General features: G+C 38.5%; 1 protein-coding gene across 1 annotated transcript; it reads left to right on the forward strand.

The window, feature by feature from the left end:
• Window positions 1-242: 242 nt before the first annotated feature.
• Window positions 243-13,016, forward strand: LOC115930059 (sodium-dependent serotonin transporter-like). The gene is made up of 12 exons (XM_031000541.1): window positions 243-806; window positions 3,789-3,923; window positions 4,322-4,532; window positions 5,078-5,216; window positions 5,636-5,770; window positions 7,494-7,597; window positions 8,027-8,151; window positions 8,616-8,728; window positions 9,148-9,279; window positions 9,632-9,832; window positions 11,082-11,252; window positions 11,957-13,016. The coding sequence occupies exons 1-12, from the start codon at window positions 284-286 to the stop codon at window positions 12,035-12,037; spliced, it is 2,070 nt and encodes a 689-aa protein (XP_030856401.1). The 5' UTR covers window positions 243-283; the 3' UTR covers window positions 12,038-13,016.
• The last annotated feature ends 6,887 nt before the right edge of the window (window positions 13,017-19,903 follow it).

Here is a 19,903-nt window from a genome sequence, read left to right on the forward strand (position 1 = left end):
GTCTCCCGTGTACCCTATATCCCTTAATGATCCAAGGTTGATTAGGACACTCATCTACATCTCGTATCCTACTTTCTCTTACTTTGCTGTAGGTGAACTGCACGATATTTCTGAAGTTTCCTTCCTCTTCGTAATCTTGTATGATTGGCAGCTTTGAAGTGACCAAATAATGGAAAATGAAGCCTTTCGATTCATTTCCATTGATGACGTATGCATCACAAGGAAGGAGGAGGCGGAGCCATCAATTAAACCGTTCTGTTCTCATGGTAAAGATGATTCGTCGATGTTTAGCAACACGCAAGGTGTTATACCTCTCACTCTTTCATCTAAAAGTGAGAAAGGAGACACATCGATATCAAGGGTAATTATCTCACTCCCAACGGAGCCCAAGACGATCACGTCAACAATCAAGACGACGATGGATACGATGGAGACTGCTCTCACTTCACTCATTGAACCACAGAGCCCAGATAATATTGTTCAGTTGGACCAAAGTGAAAGCAAACTCAACATGCCTGGTAAAACTTGGCCCCAATCAGGAAAAGAGACACATGTTCTCGGTTTTCCACCACCAGTAGTTAATGTGGAAGCCTTATCCCAGCGGGCTGAGAATGGGTACCGTGGATTGAATGGGGATAATAGAATCACATACGACACCAATGAACCACGAGATGACATCGATGGACCGACACCAGAACGAGCAGTATGGGGAAAGAAAGCAGACTTTCTACTCTCCGTCATCGGTTTCACAGTCGACCTCGGAAACATTTGGAGATTTCCTTATATTTGTTACAAAAATGGTGGAGGTAGGTCGATATTCTTTTATTTTTATATTTTAGTCTTAAATGATGAAGTACAGAATGATTACTAAAAGACAAAGGGCAAGATTTCCTTTTTAAAGAGACTTCTAGATGATGCAGGCCAAGTTGCATCCTTTACACATTACATTCTCTCCACAATTTTTTTTAAGTTGAGATTTCTTCATTTACACTCTTACATTATAATCGTTGATTTCCTTGATGCTTACAACTATGATTTTGCTACATCTACAACATGTTTTTGTATCGATTACGTTTTATAATACCACGACCACAAACTAAGACATAAACCACATTTTGATAATGAAAATGGTCATAATATCGATCAAATAGGAGCACTTAATCAAAAAGTAACCTTACAAAGTCTTGATGATATAAGCTTCATTGTATATTGTTTTCTACCACATCAAATTATCATGATGCATTCTACTCTAAATAAGAATTTATAGTGTTAGGCCTATATTTCAGCCAAAGATGTGAGCGTGAAAAAACACAAATAATATTTTAGGAAAAGAATCTGTCAAAAATAATAAATAAATAATCTTTTAGTCCACTCCAAATTTTATTCAACCGAAATGAAAATTCTTTTTGCCCAATTGATCGTGAGCCCGGCAGCCACTGAGCAGCGCCAGATCGATGTTGCTCTATCCCTTATTGTTGAATTGAACGCAAAACAAGGTAGCAGCAACTCCCATTTTGGTATGACGCGGCTGGGGATTGATCCCACGACCTCCCGGTTGTGAGGCGGACGCTCTGCTGACTGAGCCAACACTCCGGTGTGATATATACGACTAACGATTTGAACACAAAGTACATAATTTATCATATCCACAGGATCATAATATAGCTCCGAAATTTTTGCATGAAATATTCCTGAGTATTTTTAATAGAACCAGTGGTTTATGATATAAAGAACTTATATTAAAATCTTACACAGTTAATATAAATCTGTTAAAACAGGAAAAATAAGTGCACCATGAAAAGAAGACACCCTTTATTTAGAGGAGGTGGTGGAGGTTTGGACAATCGAAGAAATCACATTCTTAAATTCTTAGATGAATTAGACAAAGAGAGCTAATGACAGTCCTCTTCACAGTACACCGCGTTTAAACACAATACCTGATTATTTTATAATGTGGCAATGTTAAAACTTTCTTCAAAGGAAACCTGCTTTCAGTCCCAACATTTATAAAAGAACGGAGAAGCAATAAACCGCTTCACAGAAACAGCAATTAGTTGCTATTCCCTAAAAGATAATCATTGGAAATACTGAAGTAGGGGAACTTTTGTAATACCATTGTGTTTTCAATTGAAACGAAGTCATCGTGATAAAACCATGTGATGATAAGTCTAATATCATTTAAAGAATTGAAATATTGCTAGCACAGTTCATAACTATTCTTTTCATATTCCAATTTATTCGTTCGCTGTTATGCTAGTTGTCATAGATCACACATGATAAACATGATTAATTAGGATTTCATAAAGTAACGTTCAGGGATATGAGATGCAATGGAATGTCCTGCATGAGCGATTTCATTTGCACATGTTGCGCACTGCAGAAGAGGTCCTCCTATCAAATTGAGGTGGTATCTTTGTTTGTTTGAACTTTATTGAAAAAATATATTTGAAAAGCCACAAAATTAAGCGTACGTAAACGGGTGTGAACGCTACTTGCTGATTTTCTTTCTTGCATATGATATAAAATGCCATATTAGTGAGTACTCAATATCCGCGATCGATATTAATATGTCTTTATAAATTTGCCACTGATTGGAGTCGGGAATGGCAGTCAGACACATAGTAACAAATTGCTTCTGAATTCACAAACCTAGTGAGAATTTTGTATAAACACGTACAAGAATTAATACTTTTGTCATGATCAATTGTGATTTTACCGGAGGATTGTTCAAATCTTTAGCCACACTCTGAAATCATCCAAATAAATGAGAGATCCTCACTCAATAATTGATTTCACTTGTTCCCTTTTCTTTCGTTTCAGTTTTGTTTTTATGTTTTATACAAACATCATTGGAAATCTAAAAACACCCCCCCCCCCCATCCCTTTATCCATTCAAACAATTATATCATTATAATGAGTTTAACATAATCTGGACATAATTGCTGCATGTCTGTAGTGGCTGGATCTATTAATAAATAATAATATTCATGCCCTGCCTATCAGGTTCACGAGCGTAATACAGAGTAATACTCCCATGAGTACAATTAATTCCAATTAAAACTGAACGCTAAAGAATATCTATTGCTGTGAACTACCAAGGGCCTACTTGACAATGCGGTTGAACCAATTTGTTACCAAGAGAGTCATGGGCGCCTTTCACTTTTAGTCACGTAATTTGTGTCCAATATGCATCTTATATTCGTTATATCATAACGTGGAATCCAACTCTTTTAACAATTGGTAACAATTGGTCAGCTTAATAATGAAAGTATTAATGACTGTACGTCGCATTTACGATGGTTCCAAGCACTAGCTTAAGCACAGAAATTGCCGTAAATCTGCATTTAAATGCACGTATTTCGTTTAGATTTGATACGATGGCAATCAGGAGGGTTATAGATTATGAAGATTCGTTCCATTATCAATCGATTGAGACAAATTAAACATACTTCTAAAAGTCTGAAAAGAGGAGATATGAATCTATAAGTTTCAAGCATCTGCATCACCTGTCATCCCACGGAGTATAAGAGATTGAAGAAAAAAATCTATCCTGATAGAGTTTATAAATGAAGAATGTCGTTCATCTATCAAACCCATGTATCTTTTAAAGAGCTTTCGTTTATAGCAAGTCATCAGAAGGTAGTTTGAAGGTAGACTTTTTTGTCAAGAGCAGAATATGAATATATATTTTTGTTAATAAATGGAAGCTCTAGTTAGGATTGTTTTAACTGTACTTGTTTGACAATATTATAGCAGACCATTATGAACTTTAGTTGTCATGGTTACAGGTGCTTTCTTAGTGCCATACGCGTTGATGGCTATCTTTGGTGGAGTACCATTCCTGTACATGGAGATGGCTCTAGGGCAGTACCAAAGAACAGGATGCATTACAGTCTGGAGGAGAATATGCCCTATCATGGGAGGTAAGAGAAAATGATCAATAATGATGATGATGATGATTATGGTGATAATGATGATAGTGATGAATAAACATGATTAACAATAATGATTATGATCATAATGGATGGTATTGTGATAGTAAACGAAAAGAATAGCAGTGTTGACCATAATAATGCCGATGAATGTGACAATAGGAGTGATCATGATGAAGTCGACGATGATGATATTCATAATGATAATAAGAAATATAACGATGTTCATGATGATTGTCGAGGGGAAAAGATAATGATAACGACGGTGATTACAGTGGAAGTTGTGATGAATTATTCTCGTTATAGGAATGACGATGATGATTTTACGATTATCATACAAGTCGACTGAGATGGTAATTGAGGATATTTCGACCATTCAATTTCTATAGGTATCGGCTATGCAATCTGCATCATTAACTGCTATGTGGGGTTCTTCTATTCGACCATCACTGCATGGTCTGTCTATTACCTCATTGCGTCATTCGCTACAACACTCCCATGGACGAGCTGTGATAATGATTGGAACACTGAGTTTTGTGCCAGTCCGTTTGCAGAGAATTTCAGTAACACAAGCGTGACCCCTGCCACTGAGTTCTTTGAGTGAGTTCAAGTTTTTCAAGTTTATTTTGTTTCACATTTCACAAAAAAGAATTTACATAATTGACGAAATTAGAACATAATATGAAATATACTAAAAGTATCACATTATACAATCAATTCTTTGTAAAGACGTCGAAACTAATTGTATTGAATAGTAGATTATACAGGGTGAAATGTGAGGAACCTATTAAAAAGCTCAGCTTGTACAGTAGATTATAGGTTCCCCTAAGAGTTTACTCTTATTGTCAGTCCACAAATGTTATTAACTTTGTTTGAAAGTGTTATGTGTCTTAATAAATGTATCACCTAGTAAGAATGACTTATTGTTGTTGCTAAAAAAATAAGACCTCGCTGACGTTCAATTTCAATTCAATTTCATTTCAATTTCAATTTATTGTCCAATATTGGAAATTTGTTTTGCTCACATTTTACAAACGTACAAAGAATCAAAATAAGTTTACATACACAATATATCATATACCTTTGCTATCTTTACTTATCGCAAACTGAATTGCATTTTAATATATTTTGTTTATGGCACTTAGACGTAAAGTTATTGGATCTCATCTCTCAACTGGTATCGGTGATCTTGGAGGATTAAAGTGGGAGCTCGCTCTTTGTCTCCTCCTTCTATTTGTCATTGTTTACTTCAGTATTTGGAAAGGCATCAAGGCTTCAGGAAAGGTAATGTGTTTCACGTATTATGTCTTTCCGTATCCACAAAAATGAGTTTCAATCACAAATTATCAGTTAGCGGAAATAGTCAAATAGTATAAGAAGTCAGATAAGATGTACAAGTTATATACCTCGCTGCCAAAGTATTAGGATTGGGGGCGACTCGTAGCCCTAATATGAGGGACTCGTTTCCAGAAAATATAAAACTTCCAGAGTCCTCGGGGGTGTGGGAGCTGGGGCTGAAGCCCAATCCACCACCCTCTAACCCCCTGGATATTGAATGACAAGCATAGCAGTAGTAGAAACAATAAAGACAAAATAGTTGTATGATTACAGCTGGTAAAACGTAATGATTGCAATGATCACATGATGTGGTATTTAAACTGTCTCCATCATACATTTTCTTTCTTGGTATGTTATTTTATTAGGTGGTTTGGGTGACAGCTACTCTTCCATATTTCTGTCTCATCGTTCTTCTCATTCGAGGAGTGACACTAGAGGGCGCTTCATCAGGCATCATCTACTATCTCAAACCTAAATGGCATCTTCTACGAAATGCTGGGGTACGTACACCCGTCCACCAGGCGTGCCGGAAGCAGTTTGGGATTGGGGGGGGGGGGGGCAAACATTCCAGGGGGCTCACCTTCCAGGGGCAGTGACGTAATGAGAAAAAAAGGTCGGAAGGGGGGGGCAGACGAAAAATCTGCATCACCACCAGTCTTACACGTTAGATGCAGGTCCCGCGGAACGTTTTCCAAAGTGGAGTATTATCGATCAGGTAGAGCGTAAATTGGCATGGGGTCCAGGGCATGAGCCTCGGCAGGGGGTCAAGGGGCTGAGCCCCCGGAAGCTCAGGGGTTTTAGGTATTTAATTACGGTTAGATGAGCATCCAGAGGCGTCTTAGGGCCCTTGGTGGGGTCCAGGGGCTGAGCCCCCGGAAGCTCAGGGGTTTTAGGTTTTTAATTACGGTCAGATGATCATCTAGGAGCCCGCATTAGGGCCCTTGGTGGGGTCCAAGGAGCAGAGCCCCCAGGAAGCTCAGGGGTTTTAGGTATTTAATTACGGTCAGATGAGCATCCAGGGGCCCGCCTTAGGGCCCTTGGTAGGAGTCCAGGGGGTAGAGCCCCCGTACGCTCTGGGGTTTTAAGCATTTAATTACGGTCAGATGGGGATTTTTCTCTTTTATTCCTTATTTGTGACATTGGCAGGTCATTTATTTCTGTCTCCGTCCTTCTTTCTTTTTCTCTTTAACATACTTTTTCAAAAAGGAGGGGGGGGGGGGGGGGGCTCGAGCCCAGCCACTTTGCAGACCATGACATAAAGGCTTCCAAATAAGCGTCTTTTCGCCTGACTGTATTTTGGGAATTTCTTATTTTCCAACAAACGCATAAAAAGGTATGACTTACAAAAAAAGGAGAAAAATGCCGGAAAATCATGTCACAACATCAACATTTGTAAATCATTTGTTTCGAATAAGTAAATACACCCCCCCCCCCCCCATCTGTACGCCAGCGTTCAGGGGCTCATGTCTTCCCACCCCTATAACAAACAAATGGACACGCTTTCCCATTCTCGCACAATATGTCCACCATATGTGCGTATCGCCATTATAGAGACCTCCATTGATAAATACCGTATAGGTGGCACGCGCAATGTTTATGAAATTTAATTCCCGTAAACTTACCTTTTTCTCTGAATGGAATTGTATATGTGATTTAATTCAAGTTGTTATTATTGTTACGTTCTTTTGGATTAAAAATACAAACCATGTTTACTCCTTTACTGTTTTTTTTTTTTTTTTTTTGGAAGGGGGGGGGGGCGTTTTGGGGGGCAAAAATGCGTTTTGCCCCCCACTTTTTTGACTGGGGGGGGGCAACTGCCTCCCTGCCCCCCCCCCCCCCCACTTCCGGCGCCTATGCCCTTCACCACCCCCCCCCCCCCCTCTCTCTCTCTCTCTCTCTCGCCTCTCCACCTATCGCTATCACAAGGTTCGTTCTCATTCTGGTTTGCTCTCTTCTTCTCATTTAATTCCTCTTTCTTTTCCACCAAACTGGTATTATTTAGCCACTGCTGTTTTTATCCGGTATTATGTTTTTATCAAATGTTCTGTATTATCCAATCTATTTAAAATGACATGGCATGTTTCAAATCAGAATTTTCGTCCGAAATCAAATAGCAAATAAAAAAGATATAGACAGCTGAAAACAATTTGATCGTGAATGACATTATTACTACATTCTATCCCCACTGTTATATTATTCACGCTATATCTGTTTATCTTTCAGGTATGGGTTGATGCTGCTGTCCAAGTGTTTTTCTCGCTTGGTCCAGGCTTCGGCGTTATTCTTGCTTTCTCTAGTTATAATAAACTCCATAACAACTGTTTCAAGTAAGTCTTGATATACATTTCCTGTATTTCATGTTAGCTTGATGAATGTGATACAACTTTATCTTATAAGGGAAATCGATTTATTTCATGAGGAGGAGGATAACATGATAAAAACATGACTTTTGCTTGGTTAGGATCACATATAAACCTTATACACTGCTATATCTCGATGGAGGCAGTTCTACTGCATTGATTAAGCGTAATGTCAATGCTTGGCGGTACACGTGTTTTGTTTAGTTAGGATGAATTGGGATACATATTCTCTATCTTCATGTTTTGACATGCCCTTTTCTATTTCCCTTATGATTATTATGATCTTCTGCTTAAATCGGATTAAATTTGGATTAACCTGAAACCTTACAATGGGAATTGTTCAAGACAAACTCACTAACTTGACTGATCGAACTATGATGTTCTCTGTATTTACAGGGATGCGCTGATTACGAGTGGTATCAACTGCTTTACCAGCTTCTTAGCTGGCTTCGCCATATTTTCTGTGCTGGGTTTCATGTCTGTCCAACAGGGGCGAGATATTGAAGAAGTAACACCTGATGGTTAGTACATTCTGCATTGGATCAAATTCAAACCTCGTCTTGTGTCTAGTTTTTGACTTGCATTTCCAGAAAAACATGTTTGTATTTCATGTAGAAGTCAGGGGTTTCGGACCAGCAACAAAACCGATGAAAACATCGGATAACAATAACTCACTTTTGCACACCCGTAGCCTGCACATAATTATGCTCACGACTAACAAGCTCACTTCCTTATAATCCTTTGATCATTTCTACTTTGCATTTTCTATAAGAGTCTTTTGGTAGAGGTATTTCATCTAATGTATATGTTCTGTCAATACCAGTAATGAAGCTTGAAAACATAATCCTCCTTGACGAAAGATCATACTTTTCTTATGCTTTGTGGATCGACACATGCATTAAAGTTGTCGCTTTTTTGGTTAGAACACCTGATGATATTCCATTACCACTGCACGACTAAACATTACCCCTCTGATTATGAACAGGACCTGGGCTCATCTACATCGCTATCCCTGAAGCTATCAGTCAGTTACCAGGCTCAACCTGGTGGGCTGTCATCTTTTTTGTTATGATCATCTCACTAGGCCTAGATAGCACTGTAAGTATGCCATTTAATACATTATGTCAATGTCATCGGAATTAGCTAGGTTTGGCTCTACACAAAATAAAGGGGATGCAAAGTTTATCACTATTTTGTTAAAGAAAAGGATTTTCACACAGAAAAATATAATCTGTTTGACTGAAATTACTCAAACTATTGTATCTGGAATACATTGCCCGAACTACCATCCCCACATTGCCACCCCCCCCCCCCCCAAAAAAAAAAAAAAAAAAAATACTCGCCAAATACACTCCCCTGACAACTACAAATATCAGAAAACCACCGTCTATATAAACCTCTATCATGACAGCACTAGCTTACGACTTCTTGAACCAGAAAACTATAAAACTGCTAGCCATTACTTTTCAATTTATTGGAACTTGATTTGACTGTTTTGTTTCTAATTCTCCTTGCAGTTCGGTGGATTGGAATCGATCATTACAGCTTGGTGTGATCGCAATCCGAAGACGATCGGTAAACATCGGGAAATTTTCGTTGCTTGCGTTGTGTGTTTTATCTTCCTCGGCTCACTTACGACGGTTACTTACGTAAGTGTTTATGTTGTTCGTCTCATAAGGAACATTGTATACTTCAAAGTTTAAGTGTAGGCGTGGCAAAGAATGATCATGGCATTGGTATAGGTAACCATTTAGAAAGTAACAATGATGACAGGAGGAGTTTGAGGGTCTAAAATGCTGTTTTCCTAAATTTAAAATAATATGACTTATGCGCCACAGAATTACTTCAGTTAGTAATGAGATGTAAATAAGACTGGCAACACACATGCAGGCACACACACCCACGCCCGCATTCACATCGCAGCACCCCCGTCCCCCTCCCCCCCCCCCCCCCCCACACACACATATATAATATAATTTTAATTGTTCTATCACCATGCAGGGCGGTCAGTATGTATTTCAGTTATTAGAGAGCTACGGCGCCTCAACCACTCTCCTCCTCGTCGTCGTTCTCGAAGCTATTTCAATCACATGGTTCTACGGACTTCAAAACTTTACTAGCGACATTCGTACGATGATAGGCCGAACGCCTAGCGTCTATTGGCAGCTATGCTGGAGTATTCTAAGTCCAGCCATGCTACTCGTAAGTACCTATCAGTAGATCTGTGTCATATAAAAAAAAAATTGTCCCAATTTCCCTTGAGTTGGTTTCTTTGTGATCCAACTGTCTCTTCCTGTTTACTACCTGACTCTAAGATGAAAGTATAAAAAAATACCTTGAAAATGAAAAAATATTTTCAGGAAGATGGAAGATTTTGTACAGCTTCCATCTTTGGTGGAATCACTTTTATTTCTCTTGTGTGGGGTTGATGATCCCTTATATAAGAGGGAATTGTAGGTTTTCACTGAATAACAGGACTGACATAAAATCAGAGTCATCATGGATGATAAGTTTTTCAATTCGATATGAGGGAAATTAATGCAAATTCTTTTAGAACGGCGTTGCAGCACATTTTGATCATAATAATAATATAATAATTGTCGCATACATAACTCCTTTGTTCATCATGAGTTATTGTTTTTGCATTTAATGCTCTTCTTCTTTCACTTATTTTGTTATATTGTCATAACACCTTTTTTGTTGTTTTCATTTTTTTCTAATCATATCTTAATTTCTGGCGTATCTCAGTTGCGATGATAGTTATAGATGGTTAATACATTTCTCTCAGTCGTGGGTTGTATCTTGTATGGTTTCTCCACCAACTTTCAAATCATATTTCTTTCAAACTAGTTTCTTTCGTAAAACTTTACTACAAAAGACTTGTAGTCAAACTTCGAATTTTACTTGGTAACTAAGTCATGTCTTTCTAGGACCTATAAGTTCATTGATCTTCACGTTACGGTTAATTATGAAATGTGAGATCACCAGGACACATAGAGAACCTTGTCTTATGATTCTATTCATGATCGAGTTTAGGCATTCATACAAATGAATTGAACATTGATATTTGTTGAATTCCAAATTTATTAAATCGTGCTTTTCAACCCTCCATATTGGATCCCTTCACTGTTTCATTAAAACGAATTTCTGTAATATTGCTTTTTCTTTCTTCAGCATAGGTCATAGTGGTTTTTGGACTATTCACGTATCGACCTTTAACATGATTCAAATTCATTCATTTATACAATCTTTGTTTCTTACTTGTTCTTTTTTTCAGTTCGTAGTGGTGTTTGGACTATTCATGTATAGACCTTTAACATGATTCAGACCTAATCTTTGTTTACTTTTTTCAACACAGTTCGTAGTGGTGTTTAGAATATTCATGTATCGACTTTTGACACGACTCAGAATCATTCATTTATACAATCTTTGTTTACTTTCTTCAACACAGTTCGTAGTGGTGTTTGGCCTATTCATGCATCGCCCTATGGTAGGATTCCAAGGGGAACCCTATCCACAGTGGTCTATTGGTGTAGGATGGTGTCTCACTATGTCTACTATTGTCTGTGTTCCTGCATTTGCTCTCTACAAGCTTCTCATTACACCAGGATCCCTTAAGGAGGTAATGCTCATTGATAAAAGTATAGGCCAATGCACTTAGGGTTACTTATTTTCACAAATGTCCTTAGCGCCTTATAAGGCGTGCACATCAACTTTACCTCATACATTTCGAAGACGTTATCCAAAGACATGAATAACATACTGTATACATATATGTATTTAATTCTCCATTTACAAAAGTAATAATTTTCACATTATGAATGGCCCATTTTAAGGCATATATATTGCCATATATGCCCATATGCACCAACTTGAATCACCATTTTGTAAAGCTGCTATAAGATCCTAGTTTAAAATGACTTCGATTTAGGTGTTGTGGTCTATATATATAGTGGATAAGTCACCCAACTGCAGATCACAAGGTACGGGGTTCGAATCCCGCGCGGCACAAAATGTCCTTTGGCAGTTAATCTACATTTGCCACTCTCCACCCAGGTGTTAATGGGGTACCCGGCAGGATGCGAAAGTTAATGTGGCTAGATGAGCAAACATGTGTGCGCTTGTAAAAATGACGCCTGGCTGGAATGCTCCCCAGGGAGTGGAGAATGTGCATCTATTGTTTGCGAGTAAGCCTGAATCCGATGACCGGGGCAATAATAAGGCGCCTACATCGTTGATGTATTGATATAAAAGCCGAATATTATTATTATTATCATTATTATTATTCAAATACAATTTTTCATTTACTTATTTTTCTCCATACAGAGATTTGTAGCTATAACTTCTCCCCAGGAACATCCCGATCATAAGACATCGTATGACAGCTCATCAGTCGATAGTGTGTGATGAATCTCTTTTCTTCCGTCATGGACAAACAGCATTGGACATCTAACTCTGTTCCTGTTGTCCCAGTTGGCTGTAATGCTCCCCAGGGAGTGGAGATTGTGCACACAGTGTGTGCGGGCGGGTAAGCACTGAATCCAATGACCAGGGTAATGATAATCTGCAAAGCGCTCAGAGACATCTCAAGCGCGATATAACAGCGGAATATTATTTAGTATCATTATTATGTATCTTAAGGACTAGAGCCAATTCAAGATTTATGATTGCAAAAAATTGTCTTTTGATAAGGAAAAGTCAACGAACATTCCTGTAATATTCTCCGAAGAGTTATATTTTATCATTTTAGTATAATTGTCTATTGTTCTCGTCGAATTTGTTGAAATATGTTCATGTATTATGTTGATATTTTTCGTTATATTTCTGTTTCGTTATTCTTTTATGGGTCATGTTTATTTTACCATTTTTGCCCTTCATTTTGATAGTACTGTACTAGATAGATTTGTATATTGTCATGACCATGCCAGATATGTTGTTTGCTGCTATTGTAATGTATTCTGCTCGTGAAGATGTTTTCGATGTAGTTATACTATCCGTCATAAGGAAGCTGTAGACAAGATTTGATCTGTTGGGTCACATTTGATTTTCATGACTAAGTACTCATTCAATAGTTTTGTTTAGCTTCTTTAGAATAAAAGATAATTAGATATGGATGTGCAATTTTGTTTAATCTGAGCTATGCGATATATCATGTCTGATGATGATATGGTGATATGCTGTGTTTCCGAATTGAAATCATGTATAATGTTGCCATAAACCAGGGAGGTGACATTAATAACTCCTTGGATAAACTAATCAAATGGTACTCAATCAATCAATCAGTATTTACTGTTATCATATCGCCTAAATATTTGTATGTCGTGATAGACTGAAAATTTGACTAGATGATTGACTGGAAGTAAACATTGAAAATCAAATCAATATACGTCTGGCTTGATTTTCTTCTTTTATCCCGTTTTGGTTTCAATAAACTTACAATGAGCTCTATCAATGTTTATGCTTATGTTTAAATATAAATGTCACAGGATTTCTGAATAACGCATTAACTTATTTTATTCATCGATGAAGTTTATATTTTATGTTTGAATGTTATTTTCAAAGTATTCAAACTGTGCTGCTCTGAACGTTAGTAATATAATTAATACGATTAATTCATGATAGAAGTAGAATGGATGAAAGCTGCATAAAAATCTGTGTTTGGAATGTAACGTCCTGAAATGTTTCTTTAAAAAAAGTGTATCATATGAAAGATGTATATTACTATGAAATGTACTTATGTAGGTCCATGCAAAGAGAAAACAAAATATGATTTGAACCAAATAGATTTTAGTACTACAGTGTAATTGTTTTTGTCGATTTGTCCGTATTTTGTCTGTTAATTTATTTGTTTAATCTGTTTTGTATACCTCTTCTTTTTCTCTTCATTTTTCCCCTATTTTTCATGTGATTTTCCTTTCAAACCCACGTCTGTCGACATATTGTTTTAATGTATACACGTATTTGATAAGAAATCCACATTATTGCTTGTTCATAGTTTGTCCAATATGTTTCTTGCTGATCTACCGTTCCCTAGTTAAAATAAAAGTGGTATCAACTCTGATACAGTGTAATATCAATATTGTCTTATTGGCACAGATTGTTTTATAAATGTAAGCGTTGTTGCTATTTTAATGCTGTAATTTTTAATCGTTGTTTTGTACGAAAATCAAAGTAATGCTGTTTAAAAAAATGTGGGTACTAATTCATCACATTATATCGGTGTTTAAATACATGTAGTCAAGAGATTTGTGATTATTCAATGCAATTGTTTGGATTCGCGTATACAGAATTTATTAAGTATCGAGTTTGCATGCTAGTTGTGAACACTTGCAAGTGTGATTTTTGCTCGTATATATACATATATATATATGTAATTATAGACCATGTTTATCTGAATAAAATCCGGTATTGTTTTGTAAATGATTCGATACAATTATAGCACATACAATTTTTTTTTTTGTGTGTACTAATGTTTTGTATCATATAATGAAAAATGAAACACCTCCCCCGCCCCCTCTCTCTCTCTCTCTCTCTCTCTCTCTCTCTCTCTCTCTCTTATACCCCCCCCCCCCCCCACTCGAGTCTCGAAGTGCAAGATGAATCACGGCTGGATTCCTGAAATGAATAATAGCGCATATTTATTTCAATGGCGGACGAGAATAATAATTAATATTGAGTACCAAGTCCTCTTTTGGGTTCTTTTTTTTAGCAAGCACGATTTGGATGATACTATTGATAAAGGTGATGATGATGATGATGATGATGGTGATGATCACGACCATGATGATGATAATTATAATGGTGGTGATGGTGGTGATGATGATGATGATGATTATAATGATGATGATTATAATGGTGGTGATGGTGGTGATGATCACGATCATGATGATGATGATTATAATGGTGGTGATGGCGGTGATGATGATGATGATGATTATAATGATGATGATGATTATAATGATGATGATTATTATGGTGGTGATGGTGGTGATGATCACGATCATGATGATGATAATTATAATGGTGGTGATGGTGGTGATAGTGGTGATGATGATTATAATGATGATGATGATGATGATGATGATGATGATGATGATGATGATGATGATGATAATGATGATGATGATGATGATGATGATAATTATAATGGTTGGGATAATGGTGGTGATTATGATGGGAAGGTAAGTAGTAATGATGTTGGGGATGAAGTATGAAAATGGTAATGATGGTGATGGTGATGATGAATTGATGATTATGATTATGATTACTTGTATAGCTTTTGTGGTCTAACGGATACGTCACCGGAATGTTGATCACAAGGTATGCGGTTCGAATACCTGCGCGGCACGAATGTCCTTTGGTAAGGCATTACTCTACATACTTATATCTTTAATTACTAATTCATAACGGTTATGAATTTAATCCCACATTTACTTTATCAGATAATTAACCTATAATCTATGCTCAAAGAGTTGTCATACTGCAGGCGTTAGCGTAATAACCCAAAACATGAGCGGCGAAGCCAGTAAGAATAATAATATTTTCTATTTTCTTTTGTAAGCACTATAGGGAAACAACCCCAAAGACACCTCCCCCCCCCCCCCCCCCTCCCCTCACCGGTAGGCTAAAAGCCAGTGCATCTGATTTTATTTTTCATGTTCACATGCTATATGAGATTTTTGATTTAATATATATTTTTTAAAATTGTATTTGATTCGTTGCTTTTATTCACATGCCATGCGAGATTAATAAAATAAGATAAACACTTGACAAGACAATAACATTTGTTACGTATACAAAGTCATGCCATTCAAGATTAATAAAGCATGATTCATTTGAAAAAAACATTCAATTATTTTCTTTAAGTAATATGGAAGTCAATAATCCTGAATCATCATAGTAATTATTGACATGAAAGAATTGTCTGTATATCATTAAATACGGAAATAAAAAGTGATCGAAGGTTGGTGACACAACATTTGCTCCTGCGACAATTGCTCCGGGCTTTATTTCGTCTAAGATGTAGGGTTAGGGTTAGGGTTTCAATAGGGTTTTATGTTAGGTTTAGGGTTAGGTTTAGGGTAGGGTATAGTGTTGAATCCAGGGTTGAAGTTAGCCATTCGATTAGTGTATGAAATTTACAGCGGAGCAATTGTCGCCGGAGCAAATGTCATGGAATCCGAAGGTTACAAGCTAGGGTTGTTGTATGTAGGTTCACTGAATTAAACCACTGACTTTAAATACAGAAGAAATAAAACCCAGAATATACACTAAACTGAGACAGAATAAGAAATGAAACAAAATGCAACATATTGCGGCTAAAAGTGGAAAAGAGAGAAATAGAGGGAGAGAAGGAAAAAAGAGAGATAGATAGATAGATAGGGTTCCATGACACATGCTCCGCCGACGATTGCTCCGCCGACATTTACTCCGCAAAACGCGACAATTGCTCCGCGACATTTGCTCCGCGACATTTGCTCCGACGTCAAATGCTCCGCCGACAGGTGCTCCGCCGACAGTTGCTCCGCCGACAGTTGCTCCGCCGACAATTGCTCCGCCGACAGATGCTCCTCCGACAATTGCTCCTCCGACAATTGCTCCGCCGACAATTGCTCCGCCGTCAATTGCTCCGCAAAGCGCGACAATTGCTCCGCCGACATTTGCTCCGCCGACATTTGCTCCGCCTGAAGCGACACTTGCTCCGCCGACATTTGCTCCGCCGACATTTTCTCCGCCGTTATTTGCTCCGCCGTCAATTGCTCCGCCGACAATTGCTCCGCCTGAAGCGACAATTGCTCCGGTGACATATGCTCCGCCGACAATTGCTCCGACGACATTTGCTCCGCCGACAATTGCTCCGCCGACAATTGCTCCGTCGACAATTGCTCCGCCGACAATTGCTCCGCCTGAAGCGACAATTGCTCCGGTGACATTTGCTCCGCCGACAATTGCTCCGACGACATTTGCTCCGCATGAAGCGACACTTGCTCCGGTGACATTTGCTCCGACGACATTTGCTCCGCCCAAAAAGTGTCCCATTAAATACAAATGCTACTAGTACTACGACAAATGCTTCGCCGACAATATTTTTTTTCACGGGTTGTTTTTGTTTCTTTCTTTTTTTCTTCATTTTTTGAATGCATTTCATGACATTATGTAAATGAAATGAAATGAATGAATGTTGATAATGTGGGAGGAAAAAGCAGTTGCCTAAAAGTCATTTCGAATATACTGAAATAACTTTCCATCTATCACTGTACGTCCCACATAATGTACACTAAACACTCATTACATGTCATGGGAAGTTTTTTTTTTTTTAAAGTAGAGCAGCAAGCCACATTCCCCAATACGCGCATACCTCCTAGTTAATTTCAAACAGCTCATCAATATGTAAGACCTGAAATTACCTCAATGAAAGAAGACTAATAACATGAGAGGAAAGAAAAGAGAAAAAAAGACAACCGTTTTTTGCTATTCCCCATAATGTTTGATTTAAAAAAGTAATAAATAAAATTATAGCTCCTTACGCAAGTTCTCCGGCGAAAGATAATTACTCCGCTCAAAATCTGTTTCATGTATTACTCATTAGCTGATCCAAAGCTCAAGGCTTATTCTCTCTCTCTCTCTCTCTTTCTCTCTCTCCCATGCTCCTCCTTTTCCTGTTTACACCGTTTTCTTGTCTTCTTTGCTCTTTTCTTTCCTCTCATGCTATTAGTCTTCTTTCATTTCCATCACTTCTTCTCTGCTCCCCCTCTCGAGTTCTATTTCTCTCGTGAAATTGAAACGTAAAGTAATACAATCATGTAGTACATTCTTGTTTAGAATAATAATTTCAATAATATCCAGTCCATTTTCTAAAGGTTTCTTTCCTTAAAGGCCCGGTCACACAGAGGGGACGCATGCGGGACGCACGGCCGGCGCATGGAAAATTTCCAATTTTGGCCAGTGCGTTGTCGTTCGCTAGGCGTGCGTCATCACTCGTTACTCGTTCGTCGAGCGCGCTGGACCAACGCTGGACCAGCGCTATGCATTCGTCGTCATTCGCTGTGTGCGTCGGGATTTTTTGAGCATGCTCAAAAGTGTGCGCGGAGCTCGACGCATGAATGTACACGCCAAAGGCACGCCAGACGTGCGTTGAGCGCGCTAGACCAGCGCCAGACATACGCGGGGCACACACCCTGTATACGCACAGCGCGCTCGCTACACGCTGTGCATTTTGTGTCAGCTCGCTAGCTTTTCCAAAATCATGACAAAAGTTAGGCACACGGCCTTTTCCGATTTCCAATGCGCTGGCCGTGCGTCGTAGAACGCGATGCATGCGTGGACCATTCGTCCAGCGCGCTAGCAACACGCTGTGCATTCGTGGAAGTTGTTATCATGTGCGTTCTGGGTACGGTCTGTATGCGTACTGTATGCGCCCTGTATGCGCTCAGCGCGCTAGCAACACGCTATGCATTTGGTGTCAAAAGTTGGGCGCACGACAACGCACTGGCCAAAATTGCAAATTTCCCATGCGCTGGCCGTGCGTTCCCCATGCGTCCTCCCTGTGTGACCGGGCCTTTAGTTAAGTGTATGTAGCTTTAATATATATATATATGTTAGTGTGCAAAACACTCCGTTTCATTCGAGTACTTTGTTTTCACTAAATAATTTAAGGGACTCACGAAGCAACCGGAAGAAGAGCAATTGGCTTATCATGAAGAACTAACATCAAACTGCAACAAAATGATTTGTATAAATGTGAATAAGCAGAAAGGCTGCCATCTCATTTTCCCGTCTGAATGGGTTCTCTTCCTTACGTATATAAGTGCCCTTATTTTCTAAACTTTTTTTTTTTATATTTGTGTGTTTACTAAATTTTCAATCATATAAAAATTACATATTTACAAGTCATTGGTAATAATTAGACAAACAAAAAAACCAATATGTATAAGAACAACTAACAATAATGAAAGGACAAGAAAGTTATTAAAAAAAAACATTATATTAAAAAAAAATACACTGTACACATATAAATCATAGTTTGAACTCCAGTGCATAAAGGGGAGTGAGGGGGCACAGGAATAAAAGTTAAATCAACATGAGTATCATAAGTCAAATCGCCATTTCTTAAAATGCGAAACAAGCTTGTTCCTTTTTTTTCGCTGAGAAATATTCAATATCTTTTTTTTTCTTTATAAAACTCTTAAAAAGATCAACACTTGGTAAATCCCCCTTACTTATTTTCTAAACTTCCATGATGACCTATTACATTGTATAATGCTTTACCTAGTAAGATGCATTGATCGAGGTAATTTCAGGTATTACATATTGATGAGCTACTTGAAATTAACTAGGAGGTATGCGCGTATTGGGGAATGTGGCTTGCTGCTCTACTTTTTTTTAAAAACTTCCCACGACATGTAATGAGTGTTTAGTATACATTATATGGGACGTACAGTGATAGATGGAAAGTTATTTCAGTATATTCGAAATGACTTTTAGGTAACTCCTTTTTCCTCCCACTTCATCAACATTCATTCATTTCATTTCATCTACATTATTTCAAGAAATGCATTCAGAAAATGAAGAAGAAAAAAAGAAACGAAAAAAATAGGTGTAAAGAAAATATTGTCGGCGAAGCATTTGTCGTAGTACTAGTAGCATTTGTAGTTTATGGGACACTTTTTGGGCGGAGCAAATGTCGGCGGAGCAATTGTCGCTTCAGGCGGAGCAATTGTCGGCGGAGCAATTGTCGGCGGAGCAAATGTCGGTGGAGCAAATGTCGGCGGAGCAAATGTCGGCGGAGCAATTGTCGCTTCAGGCGGAGCAATTGTCGGCGGAGCAATTGTCGGCGGAGCAAATGTCGGCGGAGCAAGTGTCGCTTCAGGCGGAGCAAATGTCGGCGGAGCAAATGTCGGCGGAGCAATTGTCGCGTTTTGCGGAGCAATTGACGGCGGAGCAATTGTCGGCGGAGCAATTGTCGGCGGAGCAATTGTCGGCGGAGCATCTGTCGGCGGAGCAATTGTCGGCGGAGCAACTGTCGGCGGAGCAACTGTCGGCGGAGCAACTGTCGGCGGAGCATTTGACGTCGGAGCAAATGTCGCGGAGCAAATGTCGCGGAGCAATTGTCGCGTTTTGCGGAGTAAATGTCGGCGGAGCAATCGTCGGCGGAGCATGTGTCGGGTTACCATAGATAGAGGTAGATAATGGGTGGGTATACTGGAATGAGAGAGAGAAAGAGACAGAGAGAGATTAAGCGAACGAGAAAGATAGTAGTATAAGATGAAGCTG

This window comes from Strongylocentrotus purpuratus, unplaced genomic scaffold (assembly GCF_000002235.5).
Source record: "Strongylocentrotus purpuratus isolate Spur 01 unplaced genomic scaffold, Spur_5.0 spur5_contig_862, whole genome shotgun sequence".
Lineage (NCBI taxonomy): Eukaryota > Metazoa > Echinodermata > Echinoidea > Camarodonta > Strongylocentrotidae > Strongylocentrotus > Strongylocentrotus purpuratus.

Excerpts from the sequence above, each read along its gene's own strand:
- LOC115930059 (XM_031000541.1), top strand. The coding sequence starts at position 284 with ATGTTTAGCAACACGCAAGGTGTTATACCTCTCACTCTTTCATCTAAA. Across the intron at positions 8,152-8,615 it reads TGAAGAAGTAACACCTGATG|GACCTGGGCTCATCTACATC; the intron begins GTTAGTACATTC and ends GATTATGAACAG. Across the intron at positions 8,729-9,147 it reads CACTAGGCCTAGATAGCACT|TTCGGTGGATTGGAATCGAT; the intron begins GTAAGTATGCCA and ends TTCTCCTTGCAG.